Consider the following 22605-nt stretch of genomic DNA (forward strand, 5'->3'; position numbering starts at 1 on the left):
GCAAATTAAATTGAGAGGCATCGCCTGCAACCACGCTCCTATTGGACGATACCAGCTGTAAATGACTCCTAGTGTCTACTCATGTGACGTACCTTACCTTCTATTTTCTCCTAAATGATAACATCATTTAGAAAGCTACTAACAAAACTAGTAATTCAGACCATTAATTCCTCAGGAAAATATTTACTGACATTAAAAATCAGTGTATCAAGTACAACCAGTGGAGTAATATATTTTTAAGCTGTGTTTCCATCATGGTAAAGTCCTGGGTCAGACATAAACAGTACCTTTACTACTTAGTACTAGGTAGGTGGGGGTAAGCTTTGTATGAGAATAGACTGCGGGCATCGAAGAAACATCGGTCACAAGGAAGCGATGCTTTTCTGTCGCCCAATCAGCTGACAGTCGTGGTTCTAGCTCCACCTGTACCATACCATTACTCTAGTACTCCAAGGGAAGGGTACCAAACAATGGAAAAGTTAGGGGCAGCTATTTTGGATACTGTTCTTAATGGAAACACAAACAAATACGTACCATTCCGAACCGAACCATTCCAAATGACGGAAACATGTCATTAGTTCTGAAACTGGAAGACTACATTCATTTTTATATGTGGTCTAGGTTTAATAGGCTTATGTACTTAGGGCATATGACAAAAGGTCGCCGTTATGTTTCGACAGCAGCGAGAATTAACATGCATGTCTTGTTGTTAGGCAGAAAATGACTATGCAAAAGAAGACCAACTCCACCCGCATATAATAATCCTGATGTATAAACCAACACTGAAATCAGCAGAGAGAGTTGTGAAAAAGCATTTACATCCTTTCTGTTATGCAAAGGCCACCATAGGTCGAGTTTGGACAGTGTTGACCCCTCAGGTCAGCTGCTGTTACTATGATGAACAAGCTTATAATTGAGACCAAGAACAGCGGCACAGTTGCTCAGTTATTCTTATAGTGACCCAGAATCTGGAAGATTGTGTAGAGAATCACTACACAATGTGGTTTTTATGAATCATCAATAACTGATGTCACTTCAGTAGTGCCTGGACTCAAGTCTAGTCGTCTACAGCTAACTACTGAAAATCAATGGCTGCCATGTTACAGTGGATTTTCAATCAAAGGAACTGTGAAAATTCCCAGTCGTTTCAATACTTCTATTGCAGGGGTGTCAAACATACGGGCCGGGGGCCAGAACGGGGCCCGCCAGAGAGTCCAATCCGGCCCACAGGATGAATTTGTTAAAGTTTCACACTACGATTACAATCTAAATGTAATGTCAGATGTAATATTTTTCACTTCCAGATACCTGTGACTAAATGTTTGTACCTTTATAGATCCAGTGTGATGTGTAAATAGTACATTTAGGCATAATATTGTTGAAATTGCACTCATATTTCTCAAGAAATGTCATGTTTTGTAAAAATATTCTTTATTAAATGTAAAACAAAGATGAAAAAACAAAGGAGATCTTGTTGGTCATAGGTTATTATGCTATTATTTTACTATTTTTACTGGTCCGGCCCACTTGAGATCAAATTGTGCGACATGTGGCCCCTGAACAAAAATGAGTTTGACACCCCTGTTCTATTGGGATGTTGCACTTGGTCATATTGTGATTTTGATTATCTTGCAATTAATTATGCAGACCTATTTTCTAGTCACTAGCATGGCTGATCTCATGAGGATTGACCACTTCTACTACAACAACAATAACTGCTACCGCTGTTCAATTCAATTTTATTTGTATAGTGCCAAATCACAGCAGTTATTATCTCAAGGCAAAACAGTGAGGCAGAAACCTTGCAATATTTAAGAGAGAAGAAGAAAAACCCAACAGTTCACACAGTGAAGAAGCACTAACTCCCTTCAACTGTGACAGAGCCAGACTCAAACATGTGCAACATCTGCAAACATCTGCCTCGGCCAGTTGAGGTGAAAGGAAACATTGGCTCCTGGATGAAGTGATGACAACGTGTCCTGAAATGTAGAGGTTTTTTCTTCTTCTACTTAATAAAATATGCAATCAAATTACAACTAACTTGATAACTAAATGAAAATAATTATGAAGTTAACAAATACCTAAATGAGCAAATAAATTAGTAATTTAAACAGTTGCTAATCACATCATTACCAATCACAAAAATAAAGGAATTACCAGTCAAATCAACTGACCTAATAGTCTAAAATCGAAATAAACAGGCCAAGCTTGATATTTTATGTGATGCCTGTCACCTGATAATGGTTGGCAACCTACATGTGACCTGGTGAGGAAATCTAGGATCCAACTGGGGTCATTAAATGTTCTGTGTATTCAACTGTATAGGACTGAATTCTGCAAGCCTCAGCCCATCAAACTCCCACTAATGAAGAAAATGAGTACAGTTTCTACAGAAGCTTGCTTGTCCAAATCTATTTGCTTCATTTAAGATTTCCTGTTGTGTTATTAGATGAGAACAAACAGCCACAAAGGCGACAGCATCTGTGCCAAGTCTGCCGTTTGTCCGTTGTCGTTCTCATCAACCTCCTCTTACCTCTGACAAACTTCTGCTCAGCCAGGCTGTGGATGCTGGCCAGGTGGCCGTTGTGCTCCCTGCAGTCCTTCTCAGCGTCCTCCCAGGTGTGTCTGCGGCTGAAGTACCTGTAGCAGTGGCCGTGAAACTTCCTCCATGTGTGCTCGCAGCCCTCAGTGTCTGCAGGTGTACAGAGAAGTCGGGGAGAAGAGAAAAAGAGGAGTGTGATGAGTCCATTAGTCAGAGGTAGGGCTGGGTGATTTGGCCAAGAACTGTTATCAACCTTAAAAAAGTTTCAAATCAGTCAATATTGATAATTATCATGATGAAATGTCAGATAATTCAAGATTAAACGCACAGTTTGTGCTTTCTGAAGCTGGAGGTCTCTCAATCACAACAGTAACAAAAGCCCTCGTTTGTTGACAGCGTGGGATCATGGGAATTGTTGTCTTATTTGGTTCCTCTGTGTGTTTGTGCTTTACAGGAAGAGCTTCTACAGCACAACGTGCAGCAAACAGCAATAAATAGATTTTATTATATTATATCAATTGATACTGAACCTTTCTTATATCAGTCGCAGTATATACTGTTGTTAAATTGTTGCCCAGTCCTAGTCAAAGGGAAATCCATGTAGACAGATAAATGTGGCTTTTTAAAATATCAAACAACTCCAGGCAGCAGCTGCAACAACTAAAAAGAGGAATAATGAAATGATTTTCTATAATTTTACTCTTTCTTTTCACATCCATACAGAAAAGTCCTCTCTGTTTCTCTCCTTCCTGCTCTTTCCATCCCCTCGTCTATCTCTGTACCTTTTTCTCTTTGATTTGAGTTATAATCCACAGCAGAGACGTCAGTCGGTGGCGAGGCAGTTTAGTGTGGCGAAAAGAGCGTTATAATCTGTTGAATACATTATAACGCTCTATTCAAATGACAACACTCCTTAGAAACGGCTTCCAGTGTGCACCGCTCACTTGGCAATTAAGCCCTGTCTCAGTTCTGTCACCACACTGACTCTGCCTGCTCCCATCCCTTCGTCCTCCTCCTCTGCCTTCATCTCTTTCATCTATCCTCCCTCATCTTTCCAGGGGTTAGCTGTGTGACTGTGAGCTGTGCGTTTTAAATGAGACGTCTTTGTGAAAGCAGTTGTTCAAATGTGTGTTTTACGTTGATTTGGCTCCGGCTCAATGTGTCAGCCAAGCCACCCTCAGTCTACCTTCATCCTCACCCCCCTCTTGTGCCTCCTCCCTCCCTACAGCGCAGGGAATGGGGAAAAGGCCAGAGCTTTTCCTCTCACAAATCTGAAGTGACACCAGTAAATTGGCCAGTGCAAATTGGCCTGTATGGGGTCCTGCTTAGTATGCAGAGAGATGCACTTTGGCTGTGGGAAGAAAAAGAGAGGAGTCCATTATGGAAGCCCTTTTTACACTGTAAAATATTACAAGGGCCCAAACTATCATGCCGCACTGAGGGGGAGAAAGTGCTTTTCATACTGTGAAGCGCTCTTCCCTTCACAGTGCTGGGCCATTTAAAGACACAATGCTGTGTGCAGTGTGGTGACATCATCCCACAGAATACAATACACTGGTTCACATTACGGGCTGAGTCATGCTGCTTCGCTCATGTGTACGTGACGGTCACAGAGCCTCCTGGTTCAGATTTCAGGTTTGAGTAGTGACACCAGGTGTAATGGTGCATCAGGGGGACAACACACAAGGTTTGTGTTATTTATATCAAATATATGGAGCCCCAGACGTGACATGGGAAAAACAAACTCTGATTTGTGGCCACGGAATAGGTATAATGTTAATAACATTCTCATGAAGTGGAACGCTGCACAAGTAAAGCGAGTGAAGAGGGCTGAAGCTTTGGGATGGACGTGACTGAGTTTTATTTTAGGTTAGGAATGAGTTACAAATATATTCTCAAAAGCCTGGCGTTGCAAGTGTTGTGCCAAGGTAGATTTGTACCCATGCATTCAGCGAGGCGGAGGCAGGGTTACGTTGCTACCTGTAAAGTAACCTCGCTCTTCATGTTCTGTTTAAATGCCTCTCGATAATAATGATTCCTTGCAATGCCAGGCTTATTTCTCCCAGCGTGTGTGGGGGTTTTCTCCGGGTTCTCCACTTTCCTCCCACAGTCCAAAAACATGCACTATGTGGATTAGGTAAATTGACCGTAGGTGTGAGTGTGAGAGTGAATGGTTGTTCTTCTCTATATGTGTCCCTGTGATGGACTGGATAAAGTGGTAGAAGATGGGTGGATGGACATTATACTTATTTCTTGCCAACAAATTAATACTTCGTGCACACGTTATACCTATTTAGTGACCACACATTTTTTTTTTTGGTCATAATAAAGCCTCCACAAGAAGTGAACTGTACATTCTGTGTTTTATGTATAAGTTACTACTTTGACTGAACATATTTGCTAAAGATATTTCTGTTCTCTCTCTGTCTCTGGAGCTGAATGGATTTGCTCAGAAGCTGCACACAAACACTCTGACTTTCCCCACTCAGCGTAAAAAAGTGACATACTGTATACTGGCACTAAGTGATGATGATGATAAACACAAAATATACGACTTAATATGGAGATGATTAGATCCATCACACGTAGGATTCAATCCCCAGCTGTGTGTTTTGCTTTCGTGCTATAATATTCACAGAAAGCACTTGCACTTGACAGTCTGTACAGCAGGAACAATACAAAAACTCGAATCCCTCATGTTTTATCTGAATTAGTTTGCTAATCAAACACAAACATTCACCACATAATCAGTGCAATTACAGATTCCAATTCCTGTCTGTCCTTATTTTATGTAATAATGTCTTCTGAGAAACACTGTAACTTGTTCTGACAATTACTGGAAATGGAAATGCAAAAGTGGAGAACTGCTTCATTACTTTGCGGCTTCAAATATCTCCTGGAAGTCTGGGGATTTGATCCAATGACCTTGAAACAGGCACATACTCTGATTCCTGTGGGTTAGCTCAGCAGCTCTCTGGTTAATCCTGCTGCCGAGTGAACTATAAGGAACTTTAACTTCCCATGTGGACGACTTTTGTGTGTTCTCTTTTACATGGATCTACTCATGGATTTGATATCGTGGCTTTTATTTTATTTTTTTCTACACATTAATGCAGTTGGTTGCTGGTATCTAAAAAAGGCAGCACCTAAACTGCTTGAAACAGCACATGCATTAAATCAAGCTGTCTTTTAATTAGCCACGTTGCTGCCGCATTTAAATAAAGAGGTTGTATTTCCAGACCAATTAATTTTGCATGATGTATTCTGTAGATTTTAAAGATTACAGCCCGGACACCGTAATCTGAGTATGAATATATTGCAAATACATCTCCAGCTATTATCTTTTATGATGTCTCACTCCATCTATGTTTGTTAGTACTGGGAGAAATCTGTATGTGTGTGCTTGATAAGGACATAGTTAAAAAGGGTTTTGAGAGCAGTTCAGAAATGCTTGTATATTATTAATCTGATCAAGGCCAAATGCTGGGTTAAATAAATAAATAAATAAATAAATAAATAAATATATAAAAATGCTGCACTCTTGCTGCAGTGCATTGTCACTGGACACCAGTACCTTAAACATCATAGTAATAGTGAGACATTAAAAAAAGATGCATCTGAATCAGCGCTTTGCAGCCTTTTTACATGCTTATGCTACAAAAACATGTTATAGATGAGCATTAGCCACAACCCAGTGTTAATGCCGTTATCTCTTAAATTACTCCCTGCTGCTCTTATTTTCTGTGCTGACTCTACTCTTTCCCTCCATCATCAGGGCTCGGAGCTATCTTTCCTTAAAATGTTGGACCACACTGCAGCTGGTACATGTTATTAGCATCAGGAGTGGGTCCACTTTGGCTCATGGAGGTGGGGGATGGCTTGTTATCTACAAGAACAGGGATGAGAGAGTCAGGGTTGGTGTCACAGTGAGGTGAGCGTGACACACACACACACACACACACACACAGAGACACATCAAACATATGCACCTTCACCGCATTGCACATTCTGTGCTGTGGAGTCCAGGCCATCAGCCTACAGCACAGATGTAATGACAAAGTCTGGAGAAGGATGAATGACTCTGTGTTTTTAACCAAGAGTGAACATGTGGATATATCTCTGCAAATGTCAGTTCAGGATCTGCAAATACAGACCAAAATGAATTGAACTAGTGAAACACAGAGTCAATGAGGTGTCCTGCTTAAAAACGTGTTCTCCTTTTTTGATCTTAGATGTGAATGCTTTGTCCACCATGGTTCCTCCTAAAACGCTCATATACAGTATCTGCTGATTAAAGATGACACTTAATTCCAGCATTCTTAGGGTTTTTTGTTTTCTGTTCTTTGTGGCCCTCCACTTGCTTCATCGAACACACTTAGATCCTGTAATTAAACTTCAGGAAAGAGCACAATTATTATTGAATAATAAATACATTTGTCTTTATCTGGAATCCACTAATCAGTTTTCTAAACGATGTTTTATGTGAACATATTTAAACATTGTGTGGTGAATAAAACTCTTCCTGTTTACATACTTTAAATTAAAAGAAGGAAATTATAAAGTTATGGAACAAACTCAATGATGAAATAAAATTGTGTAAAGCTCTTTTGGGGTTTGAAATGTAAAATAATAACAGCTTACAATGCAAATTGAAAGTACTATAATTGTATTTTGTGTTGTACAGGATATAAGGCAATAAAAAAAAATAAGCCAAATGCTTCGGCCTATTCCTTTTTTGGTAATTGGCACAATTGTGTTTACGTTGTATATGAATGAAACCAAAATAAAAACATTTATAAATTCATTCATTCATTCATTTATGCCAATGTGGTGTTGTGGAGAGAAATATTGCCCTTTATTGGCCAATTTCTAATTGAGCAATCGAGGAAAATATCTGAAGACAGACAAGATATGTGTATCAAACACAGGATGATACAGTAAGGAATGACAGAGAGAAAACAAGAAAATGTAAGCATCAGAAAGAAGCTCAGAGAGTGACGGACAGACAGACAGACAGACAGACAGATAGATAGAGAGAGAGAGAGAGAGAGAGAGAGAGAGAAGAAGGAATGATCAAAAATAAACAGGCATGTTTTCTCCTGCTCAGATCTTCAACCAAGTCTCTGTTGATTTCTACTCCCCCTCTCTGACAGTGTGGCTCAAAGCCCTACATCACATCAACCTCTTCAAATATTTAGACATTATTGAAGTTGTCTTCGTTTTTTCCCGGTGCTGCCGGTGTCAGGCAGAGCAAGAGGTAGGGGGTAAGTTTCGGCAATTAACTTTCCCACAGATTTTACCAAACGGCAGTTAGGGGGGAAAAAAAGGCAGAGACTTTTCAGCTGACTGATTGGGTCTTTTATCCACATCACCAAGTGATATTTCAGCTGCTCTACTTTTTCTTCTTCTTGTTTTTAGATACAGCGAATTATGAAAAGGCATGTGTTTACATATATATATGTGTGTGTGGCTGTGCAACTGTGTGACTCCTTGAAGGCTGGCGGCTCAGTGTCCCATTTGCGACAGGACAGATGACAGTGATCCAGAGAGAGGGGAAATAAGTGTTAGAGAAAGAGGGAGAGAGACATAGAGAGAGTTGCAAGGGGAAAATGTGAGAGGAATTATTGTTATTATATTATTATTGTTACATCTTATTTGTAACAAGGGCAGTGGTGATTAACGGAGCATCCTGATCGTGTGTCTCTCACAATTAGGTGTAATGATGTTGTGAAACAAAGCTCAACACAGTGATTGACAGGCGGCTGAAGCGACACAATCAGCCCATAGATGGCGGCTCAGGCTTTTTTACGGTAAATAAGCAAAAATGGATACAGCAGGCACGCAGCAGGTCCAGCTTAAGTGTTTCAACACAGTGTAATTAGTATTTCGGGCAAGAAGGATGCACGCTGTGATCGTTTAAGTTCACTGTCTGCATTAACTGAATGTACTAGTATTATAGACTGGGAATGCAGAGGGTTGCATCAGCATGCAGCTAATGTCAGGTGAAGTAAACAGATCACTGTAGTGCAAATGTGCCCTTACATCATCACACAAAGGGCAAACATGTTTTGTGTAAGACTGTGTGTGTGTGTGACTTTTTTAGTGTCTAGTGAGCGAGATTTACTGACATCTAGTGTTGAGATTTGCAGATTGCAACAACAGATTGTCACCCTACCCTTTCCCAATAAGTGCATTAGGGAACTATGGTGGCCTTCAAGTACCAAACAGGATGTTGTTCTTCAACTGTGTGGCAAGATTCCACTCCAAAATACAAAAATGCATGCTCTGACACAATTTGTATACTTTGGCAGAAACATGGCAGTGCGAGTAGGCTGCTGCTACAAAGCAACACTCTTTCCCTAGGAGGCCCTTTGATAGATTACATGCAGCCCGTTTTCACTTGATTGGCCCCCACCTTACCAGCTCATGTGGCCCCCCAGGTCTTTTGAGTTTGAGACCCTTGCCATAGAGGCTTATTCTAAATGTATTTGGAGGCCGGACATGTTGTGAATATACGGGGCGAAAGTGCGGATAATTGGTCACGTCGACTGTAAAGAATTAGGTTAGCGGTGAATTTGTCTGAAAAGGAAGCTCGGAAAATTGACCAAGGTCCAAAAACATGATCAGTGTAATTACGTGACCAGTTTGATTCGACACATGTTCAAAAAATATTTAAAATTTTTGTGTGTCCGGTGTGCAAAGGCTTTAAGGCTACAAAAACCAAACAATTGTCACCTTAACGCAATTTCACATAAACCTATTTAGGGATATAGTTGAATTCTGACAATAAAGCCTCCTAAATGTTACACACTAGACCTTTAAGACTTTTATATCAACTAAGGATCAAATCCTTTGTCTGTTGTCTCTTTCTGATGACTATTGTACTTTTATGTCCTCAATTTGCAGACAGGCAAAGTTAGCTGCTAGCTGGTGAGCACAGGTCAGCAGTCCCTCAGGGTTCCAACTTGCTTTTTCAAGCTAAAAGTAGAGAGAATATTTAAAATATGTTAATCTGATGGCAAGAAGCACAACTTCAAATGAATGCTAATGTTTCTTGTGTCTGCTGCATGTGGATCTGTTTGCTAACCGTTTGATAAGCACCCTCAAGTGGCCAGATATTCGGTCTAAGGCGGTGACAGAATTATTCGTTTGGCACTTTTGGGTTTGTGTTTATATTCACATCTGAAACAAAGATTAGGGAAATTAGAGCGATATAATAAGGTATTTGTGCTCGTGCACGTAACAGGAACAGAGAACTTCATGGTTGTATGGTTATGGTTTTGTAAATAGCTGCTTTGAGACGGTCTGACGGTCGCATGGAGACACACAGAGGTCGACGGGGAGAGAGAAATCCTCAGGATGGCTAGACGTCAAGAGATTGGTGCCAAATCAAAGGAAAAAAAGATAAACAAGTGATAAAACATTCAAAATGCTGATGATTTAATTTTTTCGCTTCATGATACAACATCCAGTCATACATAATGGGATATTTATAGCAGGCACAGCGAGAGGAAAACATCTGCGTGACTTTGAAAAAAGGGTTCACTGCTGGGGCACTGACGACAGGAGCTTAAGTCAAAAGCGGCTCAAAGACGTGTGATATAAAGTGACGTCTGCATCTGGGAAAACACTTCAGCAAATGAGGTCAGGCATTTTGGAGTCTGTGATGCTGAAGATAATGAAGAGCAATGCTTCCTCAGGAGACTGAGAATGTCATCGGTCTGCGTCAGCAAGAACATTCTGTCAACAATTACACAGAGAGGGATTATTACAGTGTATAAAACCCTCTTCAAAGATGAATGTACAGTTTAGAACCTTCAGTCGACAGAAGTATGATATGGTCAGATGAGGCACTGCAGTCAAACACTGAGGGAAATTGGTGGCTGTTGCTGTGACTGGAATTGTACGGGTCTGGTTTGTTTTTACTATTCACTGATATTAATATAATGTTGCTGTACACTGATAGGAGTGGTCCCATCCTTTGGGTCTGAAGGGTTGCTGAATTATTTGATGAGAATGAAAATGATGTATAGATCATTTGCTATGACCTTCACAGCAACAAAATATAACTCACTGAGAAGATTCTGGACTAATTTGATACTTCATAATTCTAGTCTATGTTTCCATTAAAATGTATAGCATTTTAATAGATTTTCCAAAAATTGGTATAAGAAAAGGCACATGTATGCATGTGGAAACACACATGCATGTGCTTTTTCTTTGACCAATCTTTTTTTCATGCACATCTGAAATTGCTTTATTGAGATAAATAGTAAGTGCCACAAAAGAAGGATAAGAAGACAGCTTGATGACAGTAAAAAAATGCATATTAAAGCATTTACAGCTACTATTATAGTACTTGCTTCTTGCACTGACCGAGACCCAAGTACTGTGTTCAGTTGTTCACACTCTATGACTTACATTCATTCTGGTCAAATCAACAAATCCCAGCCCTCCTCCGTCACTAGAGGTGTGCCCCAGGGGTCAGTCCTGGGGCCCCTTCTCTTTATCATCTACCTCTTGGCAATATCTTCCGCAAATTTAATATACACCTTCAGTGCTTCACGGATGACACCCAGCTATATTTATCCAGCACCAAATTCCACACTTTCAGCCGCTCTGCTCTCCATCTGTGGAATTCACACCCACCAGACATCTGCAACTCTGACTCTCTTCCACTCTACAAATCCAGACTCAAAACCCACCTGTTCAAAATAGCTCTGCAATTTCACTCCACTATATGTTTACTGTGTCATCCTGTTTTTTATTGTTGTTTGTCTTTTGTAGAAGTGTCCTTGAAGTTTGGAAAGGCGATTATTAATGAAATGCATCATCATTATTATTATCATTGTTATTATTGTTAATACAGTCTTCACTGGGTTCACACTACATGACTGACTGTATTGTTTCCAAACCATGGTGGATCATAAAAACATGCAATAATAACACAGGATATGATGCATGCTGTAATTGCTCCTTCTTTATTCTTCCGTCAGTTGGACTAGTGTCGCTGCCGCCTTCACCCCATCGTGGTGAGTGATCAGCTGGTGTTGACTGACAATTGGAGTCTGCGACGCATCGTCGAGCCTCTGTAATTGCGATTCTGAAGAGCTGATACACTGATTGGTAACTGCTGATTGCATGCTGATCGGGGCACTCATGTCTGCGACTTGCAAAGCTCGTTGGTGACATGAAAAATCTGCATCATCTACACACCAAAAAACTGAATGGAAGAGTGGTGTTACGTGCATCAAGTCAAGTGAGGTCTTTCAAAGTCTCACTTGTTTTTTTCTTTAATTTATAATTTTTCATAGAATTAGAATATGAGTCTCTTACTGCGTTGTTTGTTGACCCTGAGTACAGTGCTGTGGAAATGAATTAGACAATAAAGCCTAAGCCTATTTATTATATGGTATTCAGTAAGTTGTCTCATTAAAACCTCAAGTAAATGCAATGGAACCTTTTGTTGCCTACATCGCTCCTGCAACCTTTTTGAGACTACTGATGATGTAAGCTACACGACTATTTTATTTTTCCCCAGTCGTCATCATGACACTCTGAATAAATGCTGAGAATCAAGAGCAGTAGAAAAAAATACTGCAGGAGCAAGCAGGAAACTAAACTGGAAAATGTTTTCTGTGGCAGAATCAGCTTAAGTTCCCCTGAGATAAAGGACGCAGGTAAAAGTGCTGTAATAAAAATGTGACACTGCAAGTTAATCGCAAAGGGGAGTGCAATAGCAGGAGCCAGGCTTCGTAGCTTTGCTATTAGCATATTTGAGCAGTGTTTGTGGGAATATGAGAAAAACAAAAAAACACAAGCACACTACACCTTAAGCAATGTAATGTTTTTGACTTTTCCATAAGAGCTGTTCATTTATGCACAGCAGAGGAACAGCTAGCCCCCCCCCCACATACACACACTGTCTTTCTTCTTTTCTTCTAATACAACACCTGCTCTGCTCAGTCACAGTTTCATCTTTGCTTCCCCACAGGAGTTGAAAATGAGCGTTTCTTCAGAAAGTAAAAATGGTGAATGACACTCCAGCTTACCCGTTCACAGAGACGCGTTGAACACAATAAAATGAGAGCGATGGTTTGCTGTTAATGCATGTGAGTGTATCACAGAGAAGATTGCTTTTCATGTCGGCACAAATGTTGTCAGATGAGAGCAGCCACACTGCTCATGACACAACTGAGCCGTGCCACTTTTCTTGAGAATAGAGCTCTTTTTTTTTTTACAGGAAGCTGCACCTCATCAGGACAAGCATTTTGGTTTCTGAATCCATACTTTTTTTTTCCACAAGGATTTTACTGTGACATACTGTATCTGAACGAGTGTAATTGAACAGTTCAGACTGTGCAACGCCTGTGCAAAAACAATCCTCTCTTTCTCTGGTCTTGGTGTTCAGTTGAGAACAGAAGGGCATTTTTAAAGGCAAACCTTATGTTAAACACAGCAGAAGCTATTCAATAAACATCCGAGCTATATGAACAAGGAGCACGACGGCTGCACAGCCATCATCACACACCGCACACACATCCATGTGGCCCCAGTTAAAGTGGCTCTTAACTCAGGACAGTGTTGTGGGCGAAGTAAAACAAAAAGCTCCATCTCACTCCCGTCTCAGTCTTTGTACGTGTCCCTCTCGACATGTTATTAGAATGCATGAATCTCCATTAGCGTTAATAGTCTCTTAAGAACCTGGATGATGCACCGAAATTAATTTTGAGCTGAGCTTTCTGCTGAGTCACCTGTTCAGAAAGTGGCAGTGCATTCTGGGACAAAACAAAGACAAAGCAGCCAAGCTGGTGAACTCTGGCGCCTTCCTTCTGAGTCTCTCCATCAACTCTGAGCGCAGAGGCTGAGTCATAAAATGACTCCAGGAACAGTAAGACAAAGGAAATATGAAATAACTATGAAGTAACAATCAAACAGCAAAGTACAGCTTGTTAAAAACGAGTTCAGGTGAAGTACTTGGTGTACTGTCGCTTAACAAGAGGGCACACCCGAGAGTGACACATTAAAGTGACCAACAACGTTTCTGTAAAGGACACGTCTGGACCAGAAACGATGACAGGAAGCACAAAATAACCTGTGATGATGGAAAGCTATAGTTGGATCCCAGATCGGTAGAAAACTGCAGCTGTATTTCAAATAAGAGGTTACAAGAAGGACAGCTACATCAATACATAGTCAGGTCATTTATACTAGGATAACAGAATATCAACATTTTACAAATGCAGGATTGCCAAAATATAATATATATGTTCATAAAACTTCAGGTCCAAACCCTTTATTTATAAATCGTATAAATCAAATATTGTTGGACTCAGAGCTGGATATAGTCATTATTCTGTCACGATACTAGAAATTCAAACTCAACACCAAGGAAAATACTTATACTCGATACCAAGAGAAGAACTTGCCAAAAAATGAAGAGGCATCACTTTTTATATTGATTACAAATAACAATACTATTTTCAAGTTGTACGATGTAGTGTTGTGCTACTTGACCACGTCTTGTTGCTCGTTTTTACCCTTAGCTCTTGCCTCTATGATTAAATGTACCCCTATGAAATGGTACAACCCTTCAAGAATGTGACAAGTCTTCACATAAGCAGAAGTGGCATATTTTTGCTATAGAATCAGCATTTTCTGAAGTATGACAGTGGTTGTTCCATCACTCTCAGCATGAGCGAGCTGCTAAATTGTCCAGTGTCAAGCTCATCTATCATTATACCCAGCATCACTAACACACCCAGTATTTCATGAAATACACAACTGCATTGATGCATATTTTCCTTTACATTCACTTCAGAGACAAGTAAAACACCGTCAGTGTAAGCAAGGGGACGTGCAGGTGTGAGATAAAAGGCAGACTCTGAGGGTGGATGTGTAATAGAACGTGTGCAGCGACAGGGTGACAGAAGAAGAACTGCATCTGGTGCTTTCTGAAACACTTCCCACTGCTGTTAGTCAGCTCAGTCTGCCCTCCCTGTCATCAGCATCACTGTGTAGGTTGCTGCCTGCTGCCAATCTGCAGCACTCGTGTTGTTTATTTGGTCTGCCCCAGATTCCCCTGCTGTCCTCTCATTTATTTTATATTACATGTAAGGCTGGGGTTTTTTTCTGTTGTGTATTAATATGTGAGTAGCTTGGGAAAGCCTGGAACAATTAAACTTATTTTGTGTTGTCAGAGCGGCATCAGAATCGTCACCATCTTTATTGTGTTGGCAACAGTAACAGGGTTGTGACTGATATGGAAATTAACATGGGAGGCAGCGGAATTGTTTACGGTCTCTGTCCAAATGTTTCTGCCTGTCTACACCACGGATCTCAAAGTCAAACTATTAGCTTAATGATATCATTCTATTCTATTATGATGTAGCAAAAACAACACTTGCGATGATATTTTTACATAATAACAAAATAAAGGTGTTTGCTTTGATGCGTAACAATGTGTAAATCCCAATAAAAACATATTTATAATGCCAATTTAGTCCATAAATCAAAAATGTGGCCAATTCTCTAACCTTTTCCTATTTTATTCCACCCTGTGTTGTATTTTACTGTTTTATTGCATCTTTTGTTTTATTTCAAAGTTAAAAGAGGGTGTTTTTGACTTCAGGCTTTTGCTTTTCATTCCACCCTGTGTTGTGTTTTATTGTATTTGCATGTCTTTTCTTTTTACATTTTATTTTCCTTTCATTGTGAAGCATTTTGAGCTGCAATCCTTGTATGAAAGGTGCTAAACAAATAAAGTTTACTATTATTATTATTATTGTTATTAGACTAAAACCCAACCCCAGGTATTTGTAAGCTAAAACAGGGAGGGTCTCAGTTTAGGTGAATTTCACTTAAAAGTGTAGCGTGTAACATTTAAATACAGTGCAGACAAATAGATTCAAACCTATGTCAAATCAAATCACAACCCGATCATTCAGAAGTTTGATGGGATAAATGCCTCTCACCTCTGCCCACCATGCACTGACTCTTTAAATGCAGTAAAACACGATTAAAGTTGGAGTGTGGATGTAGCAGTACATCAGTAAAATGAATGGTTTGATGTATGGAGGCTAAGCGTGGAACGGAAGGGGCCTACGAGAAGATGGATGAAAAGCGAACCACTCCTGGCCCTGTTGAGTTTAGCGCAGCAGCAAAAACGTTCCTCACACATAACTGGACAGCAGCCAGATGCCTTGGCATTAATGAGATACTCTGTGTTTAACACAGACGTCTTGTTTCCAATTTGTATATATGTGTTCTGTCAGGAAATAAAGAGAGTGTGGTTCATGTTATTGTTATTGTTTTTTTTTCATTGGCCCCTGAATATATTTTCTCTGCTTGGAGTTGGATTGTGAAGATGAAGATGCAGTTGAATAAACAGACCGGAAAGAAATGTAAACTATGTACAATGTAAACATTGTAACTAAAATACAATGAGAGAAAATGTGCTTTTAGGCTTTGAGGTGATTTCTTTCTGTTCCTTATTTTGCTTAAAGTGCATTTAGAAGGCTACGGTTTGGTTCTAGGGGTTGAGATTAAGGATAGGTGGCTGTGATGATGCATTATGTGAGATGGAAAAAGGCTCCTTTTAAGATGCATCTTGGTGTGTGCAGGTGTGTTTGCTGAAAGACGCTGAACTTCACAGAGGTATCACACAAATATTTGCACAGGCGTACACAGTCACTGCAAAGCTGCCGATGCACAAATGTACTCACGCAGCAGCTCTCACACACACACACACACACACACACATGAAACAGCTCATGACAAAACCCCCTGCAGTGCATCAGAGATGAGAGACACAAATAGATGCAGGAAGTGACAGCAGCAAGGTGGGGAGAGAAAAGAAAAGTAAAAAAGAAAAGGCATCATCAAGTGGTGAAATAACAAATCCTCACTCACTCACAAACACAGCACGGTTTTCAGACCAAAAGAAAAAAGTAGCCGAGTCAACAACCGATAAAAACACCTTTTCTGCCTTTTCTGTATTCACCTTCTTTTGCCTTTTATCTCTGCCACTATTCACCCCCCCCACCCCCACCCCAAAAAATAACATAAAAGGATAAAAAAGCATAATAAACAAATACTGTTTTATAACTGAAGCATAAAAGATAAATAAAAACTAAAGGATGAATTAATTTGCTTTAATTATTCGGGTACAGTGTGTAAAAGTGTGCATAATTTATTGGTGAAGTTGTAGTGAAGTGTGGCGGAGAACCATGTAGCCCTCTGTTCACATCAAAACTCATCCACTGTGGGCTACTGTAAAACTCTGATATAAATAATAATAAAAAACAACAATTCAACAATAGAATCAGACGTTTACCTTCAATTTTTCCAAAAAACCCTGGACACACTGGACCTTTAATATAACAAAAATCCTGCTTTCCTTTCTTTGAATTTTGAAACAAGAACAACAATATGCACTTTTGTAAGTCGCTTTGGATAAAAGCGTCTGCTAAATGACATGTAATGTAATATATTTTCCTCCTCTCTCGCTATATTCACTGGATGACTGGATGACTTAAGCCCCATCAACTTACTGTTTCTGATTCTCAGATGGGATCACCATGGTAACAGGCTAGAGCAAACCAGCAGTGGACCATATCTACCCGGAGTCCGAGGCTGTTACCTCACAATGCATACACCTGAGCATGTACACAAACACACACACACAGCAAATCAGAGAGGGGGAGAGAGAGAGACGGGGAGAGAGACAGTGTGAGTGAGTGTTGGGCCACTTTAGCGAGACAGAGACCAATGGGATGACATTTAAATGAATGAAAGCCTTGGCTGAACAAAGGAGCAAATTAGTTAATTTCCGACGTTCTCGACCTCCCTCTAAATATCAAACTGAGATCACAGCAAACTGACAGAGTGATGCCTGTTGTGAACTGCAGTTTTCACAGTTGAATCCTATATTTCTGCAAATGCAGAGCAGTGAGAGATAAAAGCGACAGGAAAACAGACACTTTAGGTTTTACACAACCAGACCTGCTGCTCCCAATCAGCCATGAAGGCAGCAACACAGCAGGAGAGGGAACGCACGCACAGCTCCGGTACATGTCAAACGAGAGGCACACTGAGGTGATGTGTGTGTGTGTGTGTGTGTGTTTGCAGGAGGAAAGTGTTTCTCCCATCTAAAGGAACAACCTTGATTTGTAAACGCTACAGGACTGGAGGTGTTGGCAGGCCAAGCCCAAGTACTGAGTCTGTCATGTCTGTCTGGGATGAGACGGTGACTCTGCATATTCAGTATTTAGACTGTTTTTGTATTCATTTAATGTTCTGAGAGGAAGAGTTCACCTCAAAGTGAAAACAACAATAAAATAAAACAGACTTTTCCTCTTATGTGTAGTGCTTCGTATTCATTTAAATGATTTTGGTGTGGGTTGCCTAATGCACTCTGGAATTAGGCTACTCACACCAAAGTCTTCTGTAGATGGATACAATGCGTGGTCACATCTGACCAGGGTGACACAAATGAAATAATATCTATTTTTTCTAAATAACAAGAAAAACAAAACAAAAACAGTGTGATGTTTCCACGGTGACTGCAGACATCGTGGTGGGCCATTGCGCAGAAGTTTAGGCTCACTTTGCTAAATTTATCTTAAAACTGAGGCTAAAACCGTAACAATTTGTATCATGGTGTGTGAAAACGTATTTGCAGTTAAACGGGGTCACACTAGCGATCCCATAAAACACCTACAAACATAAACGTTTCTGCTGATGCCAACAGAAATGCACAGTCCTCAGTGCAGCCAAAAACTTCACACGTTAACACTCTTTATGGTTAAATATGTTGCTACTTGGTCCAGACTCAGTTGGCATCATTTCTTATACTTTCTAATGTATGCACTAAATATTCCCAGAGACAAGCAACAGCCACAGAGGTCAGTCCAAATGATGGAACAAGACTTTCACGACAGTGGAGTCCATTGTTTATATATAAAACAATTGATATAGTTTTCTGGGTTTGAAAAGTGGACAGATGTAGCAGTCAGCAATCAGTGGTTGCAAAAATAATGCCATTTGAATAGAAGTCTATGGGAAAATTACATTCTACATCTCAGTTGATTTATAATGTCATTCTTGGGGAATGAATGGTCTCAATCACTAGGTTCAGGCCAGTTTTTTATTTTCCCGTTAATTATTTTCCCATTTAGAGACATCTATGAATTTCAGGATTCCAAAAGGTCTATGGGTATATTCAGGGTACCTGGAGTCTATGGTTTAAACAGAAGATGCTGCCCTCTGAGGGTGAAGGAACAATACAACCTTAACCCAGTTCTTCCATACTCAGGCCTTCCTCAGCACCATTCATTCATTCATCTTTATCCTAGTAGTAGCAGGGGGTGCTGGTGCCAATCCCAGCTGACATAGGGTGGGTGTGTGTGTGTGGGTGGGGGCCTTCCTCATCACCAAATAATAGAAATTAAAAGTATCGATAAGCATGATCCACATCACAGCTGTGGATGTGCCTCTTTGTTGTTTCACATCTTCATGTAATATGCAGTTTGTGAATCACCACTTCCACATCCCCCCTCTCACAGGGGAATTCCCATAATGAGACGAAACCAGCTGGACGCAGGTGTTCTGTATGAAGCCAATACATTAATCCACGGAGCTTTCCTCTCCTCGCTGTCTCCTCCTCCACCTTTTTTTTCTGCATTCACATCCTCATTCTCTCCCGAGTCTGTTTACACATCCTCTTCAGCTGCATCTTCTGATTCCACATGCTGAGCCTTTGCCACCACATTTTTCTGAATCACATACTCCCTTCCAGGCCTCTCTTCCCCCTGCTCCCTCCCAACAGTGCCTCCACTCTCACGGCACCTTGTTCCTACATCGTTTCCATCATCTCGTCATTCCACATTTTGTTTATCCTCCTACATTCATTTACCTCCGCCCCAATACATATTCCTTCATGAAGTGAACCAGCGGGTGCAGTGTTTTTATTCACACTCTTACCTTTCTCACATGTAGCTCCTCCGTAGCTGGGCAGACAAAGACACACAAAGGAGTTGATCTCATCGATGCAGGTTCCTCCATTCTGGCACGGATTAGACTGGCAGTCATCAATGTCTGGAGGGAAAGAAAGAGGGAGAGGGTTAGAAACAGAACTTTCCAAATACGCCATTAAATTTCCACACTTTCCTAACACACTCCTGAAAAAAACCCTAGGAGACTAACATTTTGGAGAGATTAGAGGTGTTTTTGAGAAAGTTATAATTTGAAGAGAATTGATTGAGCCTCATCAGTAATCTGTTTGGGACACACTGAAGCACATGATGCTAATTGCAATGTGTTTGCAGCATGTGCAGTAGTTGTGCTGTCAAACCTGAGCGATGACAGCGAGTGAGAGGAGGCAGAGACAGGCATATGGACGAGGAAGATGAGCTTCCATCTTCAAAATCGACACTGTTTTACTGCAGGTAAAAAAAGACCAAAACAACACTCGTCGTCCTTTTTGGTGTAATGTCAAAATCACGCCCGAACATGCAAATCAACGCACACATTTTGCAGAGGCGTTGCAGCGGTGAGAGTCCTCATTTGGTTGAAAAATGGTAACCGTATTTCTCTGGCTGATCTGAGCCCGGGGGCAAAATCATTAAAACTGCAGCTGCTATCCCACAATCCTCTGCCATCACAACAACTGAGTGATTCCCTGGGGCTTAGGTAAGAGGTCAAGGGATGGGAGAAGAGGAGGGAGTCAAGAGACAGGCCAAATGGTGAGGGAAGATGTGCACAGGGAACAAAGTAACGATAGAGAGGTGATGCAAACAAAGAGATAATGTGCTGCTGAGACCGAGAAGTTGGCATGTTTCAGAGTTGGACTACATGGGCTTTGAACAAAGACATCATTTGCAGTGGAAGAGTCTTTTTAGGGTAAAACACTGCGACAACATCACTGCTGGTTCTCCTGCTTTGGGTTGGCTGATATCAAAGCCCTGATTTGATGCATGTGGAGATGGATGTGGAGACCAAAGGAGTCCCGATGAGATGGCATCTGTGTCAGTGTATTGCATCGGCTCATATCCATGTCTCTAAATGTCTAGTTAAAGACAGGGTGGAACATGCTGAATATATATATAAAAAAAGAACAAAATAACAAAGCAGTCATAACAAGAGAAAAACACCTAAGAAAATAAGACAGCTACAGCAAATGCTTAATCAGGTCCACTCAACTAGGTTTACATATTATGAGAGTGTGAGAGAGGGAGGAAGTGGCTCTTTTAGCGATACAGCTGTAGCAGAAATGATGTATGAACAAAGAGGTTTAACCCTTAGTGCTCACGGATCTGGGATGTGTGTTTATAGCAATAATTGTGCAGAAGTCACAAAACAGACCGTTCTTTTTGTTCATAAAGACGAGCCAAGTGAACTTTGAACTGTGACGCATTTCCAAATTTCACAAATTCAATACTATTTTAAAAAACTCTATATAGCACATTCTTCTAGCCTCTGTATATGTTTAAAACATAGTAATGGAGCCAAAATGCTGTGTTCTAAGGGTTAAAGTAATATATAAGGGCTAGTGTAGGTTGGACTATGATGCTGACTGCCACGCACACACGCACACACACACAGAACTGCAGTTAGTGGTTATACTGTGGAAACACAAACCACTTGAAATGTATTTAAGGAATCAATTGTAAAAACGATACACAAATGGAAAATAAAAATGGACCCTATGATGGAGAAAGTCATTTCAACACTAGTTTTGAAGTCAGTAAATATGACAAACACCCAAGTTCAATAAATCAATTTCAATTTAAATCTGCTTCAATTGTTAAATATGCAATAAATGTATTATTAGTAACTGTGAATCTATGAAAAAAAAGCATAAATACAAGCCTTACCACTCAAAGCAAAAGTCCCAATGGAGAAACTAGACTAGAGGCTTCTTCAATGTTGGATAATTATTTTCTCTTTATTTTCTTCAAGGTACCGACTTTAGCGCGCCATGCAATTGAGATCTTTAAAAGAAACATTACCCACTTAATGCCAGACATGAGGCATGAAAATAGCTGTCCATGATTAGAAGTTCACAAACAATGGCTCAATAAAGTTTCACTATCCAGTTAATACTGTAGACTAAAAGCCGCAGTGCTCCAGTGGATTCAGAGGCACAACTGTGAAGTTGATGTGATAGGATCAGGGCAGCAAGGGGCAACAGGCAAGCATCTCTGATTAGCATAGCTGATGAGCTTTAGCATTGCTGGAGCCAAGTGATGAGATTGACGAAAAGTCCAAGAAAGCTGGAGGAGCCAAGACCAACAACATGCTGAAGCGCATAATATTATGTTTTTCCTATTTTATATGATATTTTAAGCATCTTATTTACATTTATTTTCTTTGCATTTTTGACCATTCTTAATGTGCTATATAAACACATTTGTTTATATAGCTATTATATAGCTATATATATATTATTATATATATTATATTATATAGCTATATAGCTATTGTTCTATTATTGTTACTATTGCTGTTTTAGAGCAGGAGGTGACTGAAATCCAGGATATTCCAGGATATTTTTTTGTTTGTTTATTTGTTTTAAAAACTAGATAGAGGTTTTTTTTAAAGGTCACCTACAACCAGGCTGGATGATGCCAGCTGTCAACCATGTGGTGTCCCTCATATATGCCATGCTATTTATTTTACTCGTTATTTTACTGAATTGGAACAACATTCACAAAACTGAGGAAGAGTTGAAACTAACAATAAAGAACTATTATAAAGTAAGAGAGAAGTAGGCCGTCCTACAAAGGCTAGATTTCAAATGTGCGGTCTATGGGATGGCTGGATCGATGGCTGGGTGGATAAAAATAATGCTATCATTACCGCTGTGCACCATATGTCTGTGACAACACATTGTTCCTCAATATCCACGTGCATCTGCACCTTCCATTCTCTCCCCTCAAACTGAGCAAAGAGGGCCAAATCACAGCAGGCCTATCCACTCAAAGTCCATTCAGTCTCCACTCTGCCCAACTGGCTTAATGAGAGAACCATCCAACTTAAGCAGGTGGCCGTGTGTGAGGCTG

At 40.3% G+C, this 22605-nt stretch overlaps 1 protein-coding gene across 1 annotated transcript in view; it reads right to left on the bottom strand.

The window, feature by feature from the left end:
* ncanb (neurocan b) overlaps positions 1-22605 on the bottom strand; it is a 141994-nt gene that overhangs the window by 17504 nt on the left and 101885 nt on the right. Inside the window, exons 11-12 of the mRNA XM_044043240.1 lie at positions 19526-19639; positions 2534-2692 (exon numbers count right to left, since the gene is read on the bottom strand). Coding sequence (XP_043899175.1) covers positions 2534-2692; positions 19526-19639 — 273 coding nt within the window. The remainder of the gene's footprint in view (positions 1-2533; positions 2693-19525; positions 19640-22605) is intronic.

The sequence above is a fragment of the Solea senegalensis genome, linkage group LG14, assembly GCF_019176455.1.
Source record: "Solea senegalensis isolate Sse05_10M linkage group LG14, IFAPA_SoseM_1, whole genome shotgun sequence".
Lineage (NCBI taxonomy): Eukaryota > Metazoa > Chordata > Actinopteri > Pleuronectiformes > Soleidae > Solea > Solea senegalensis.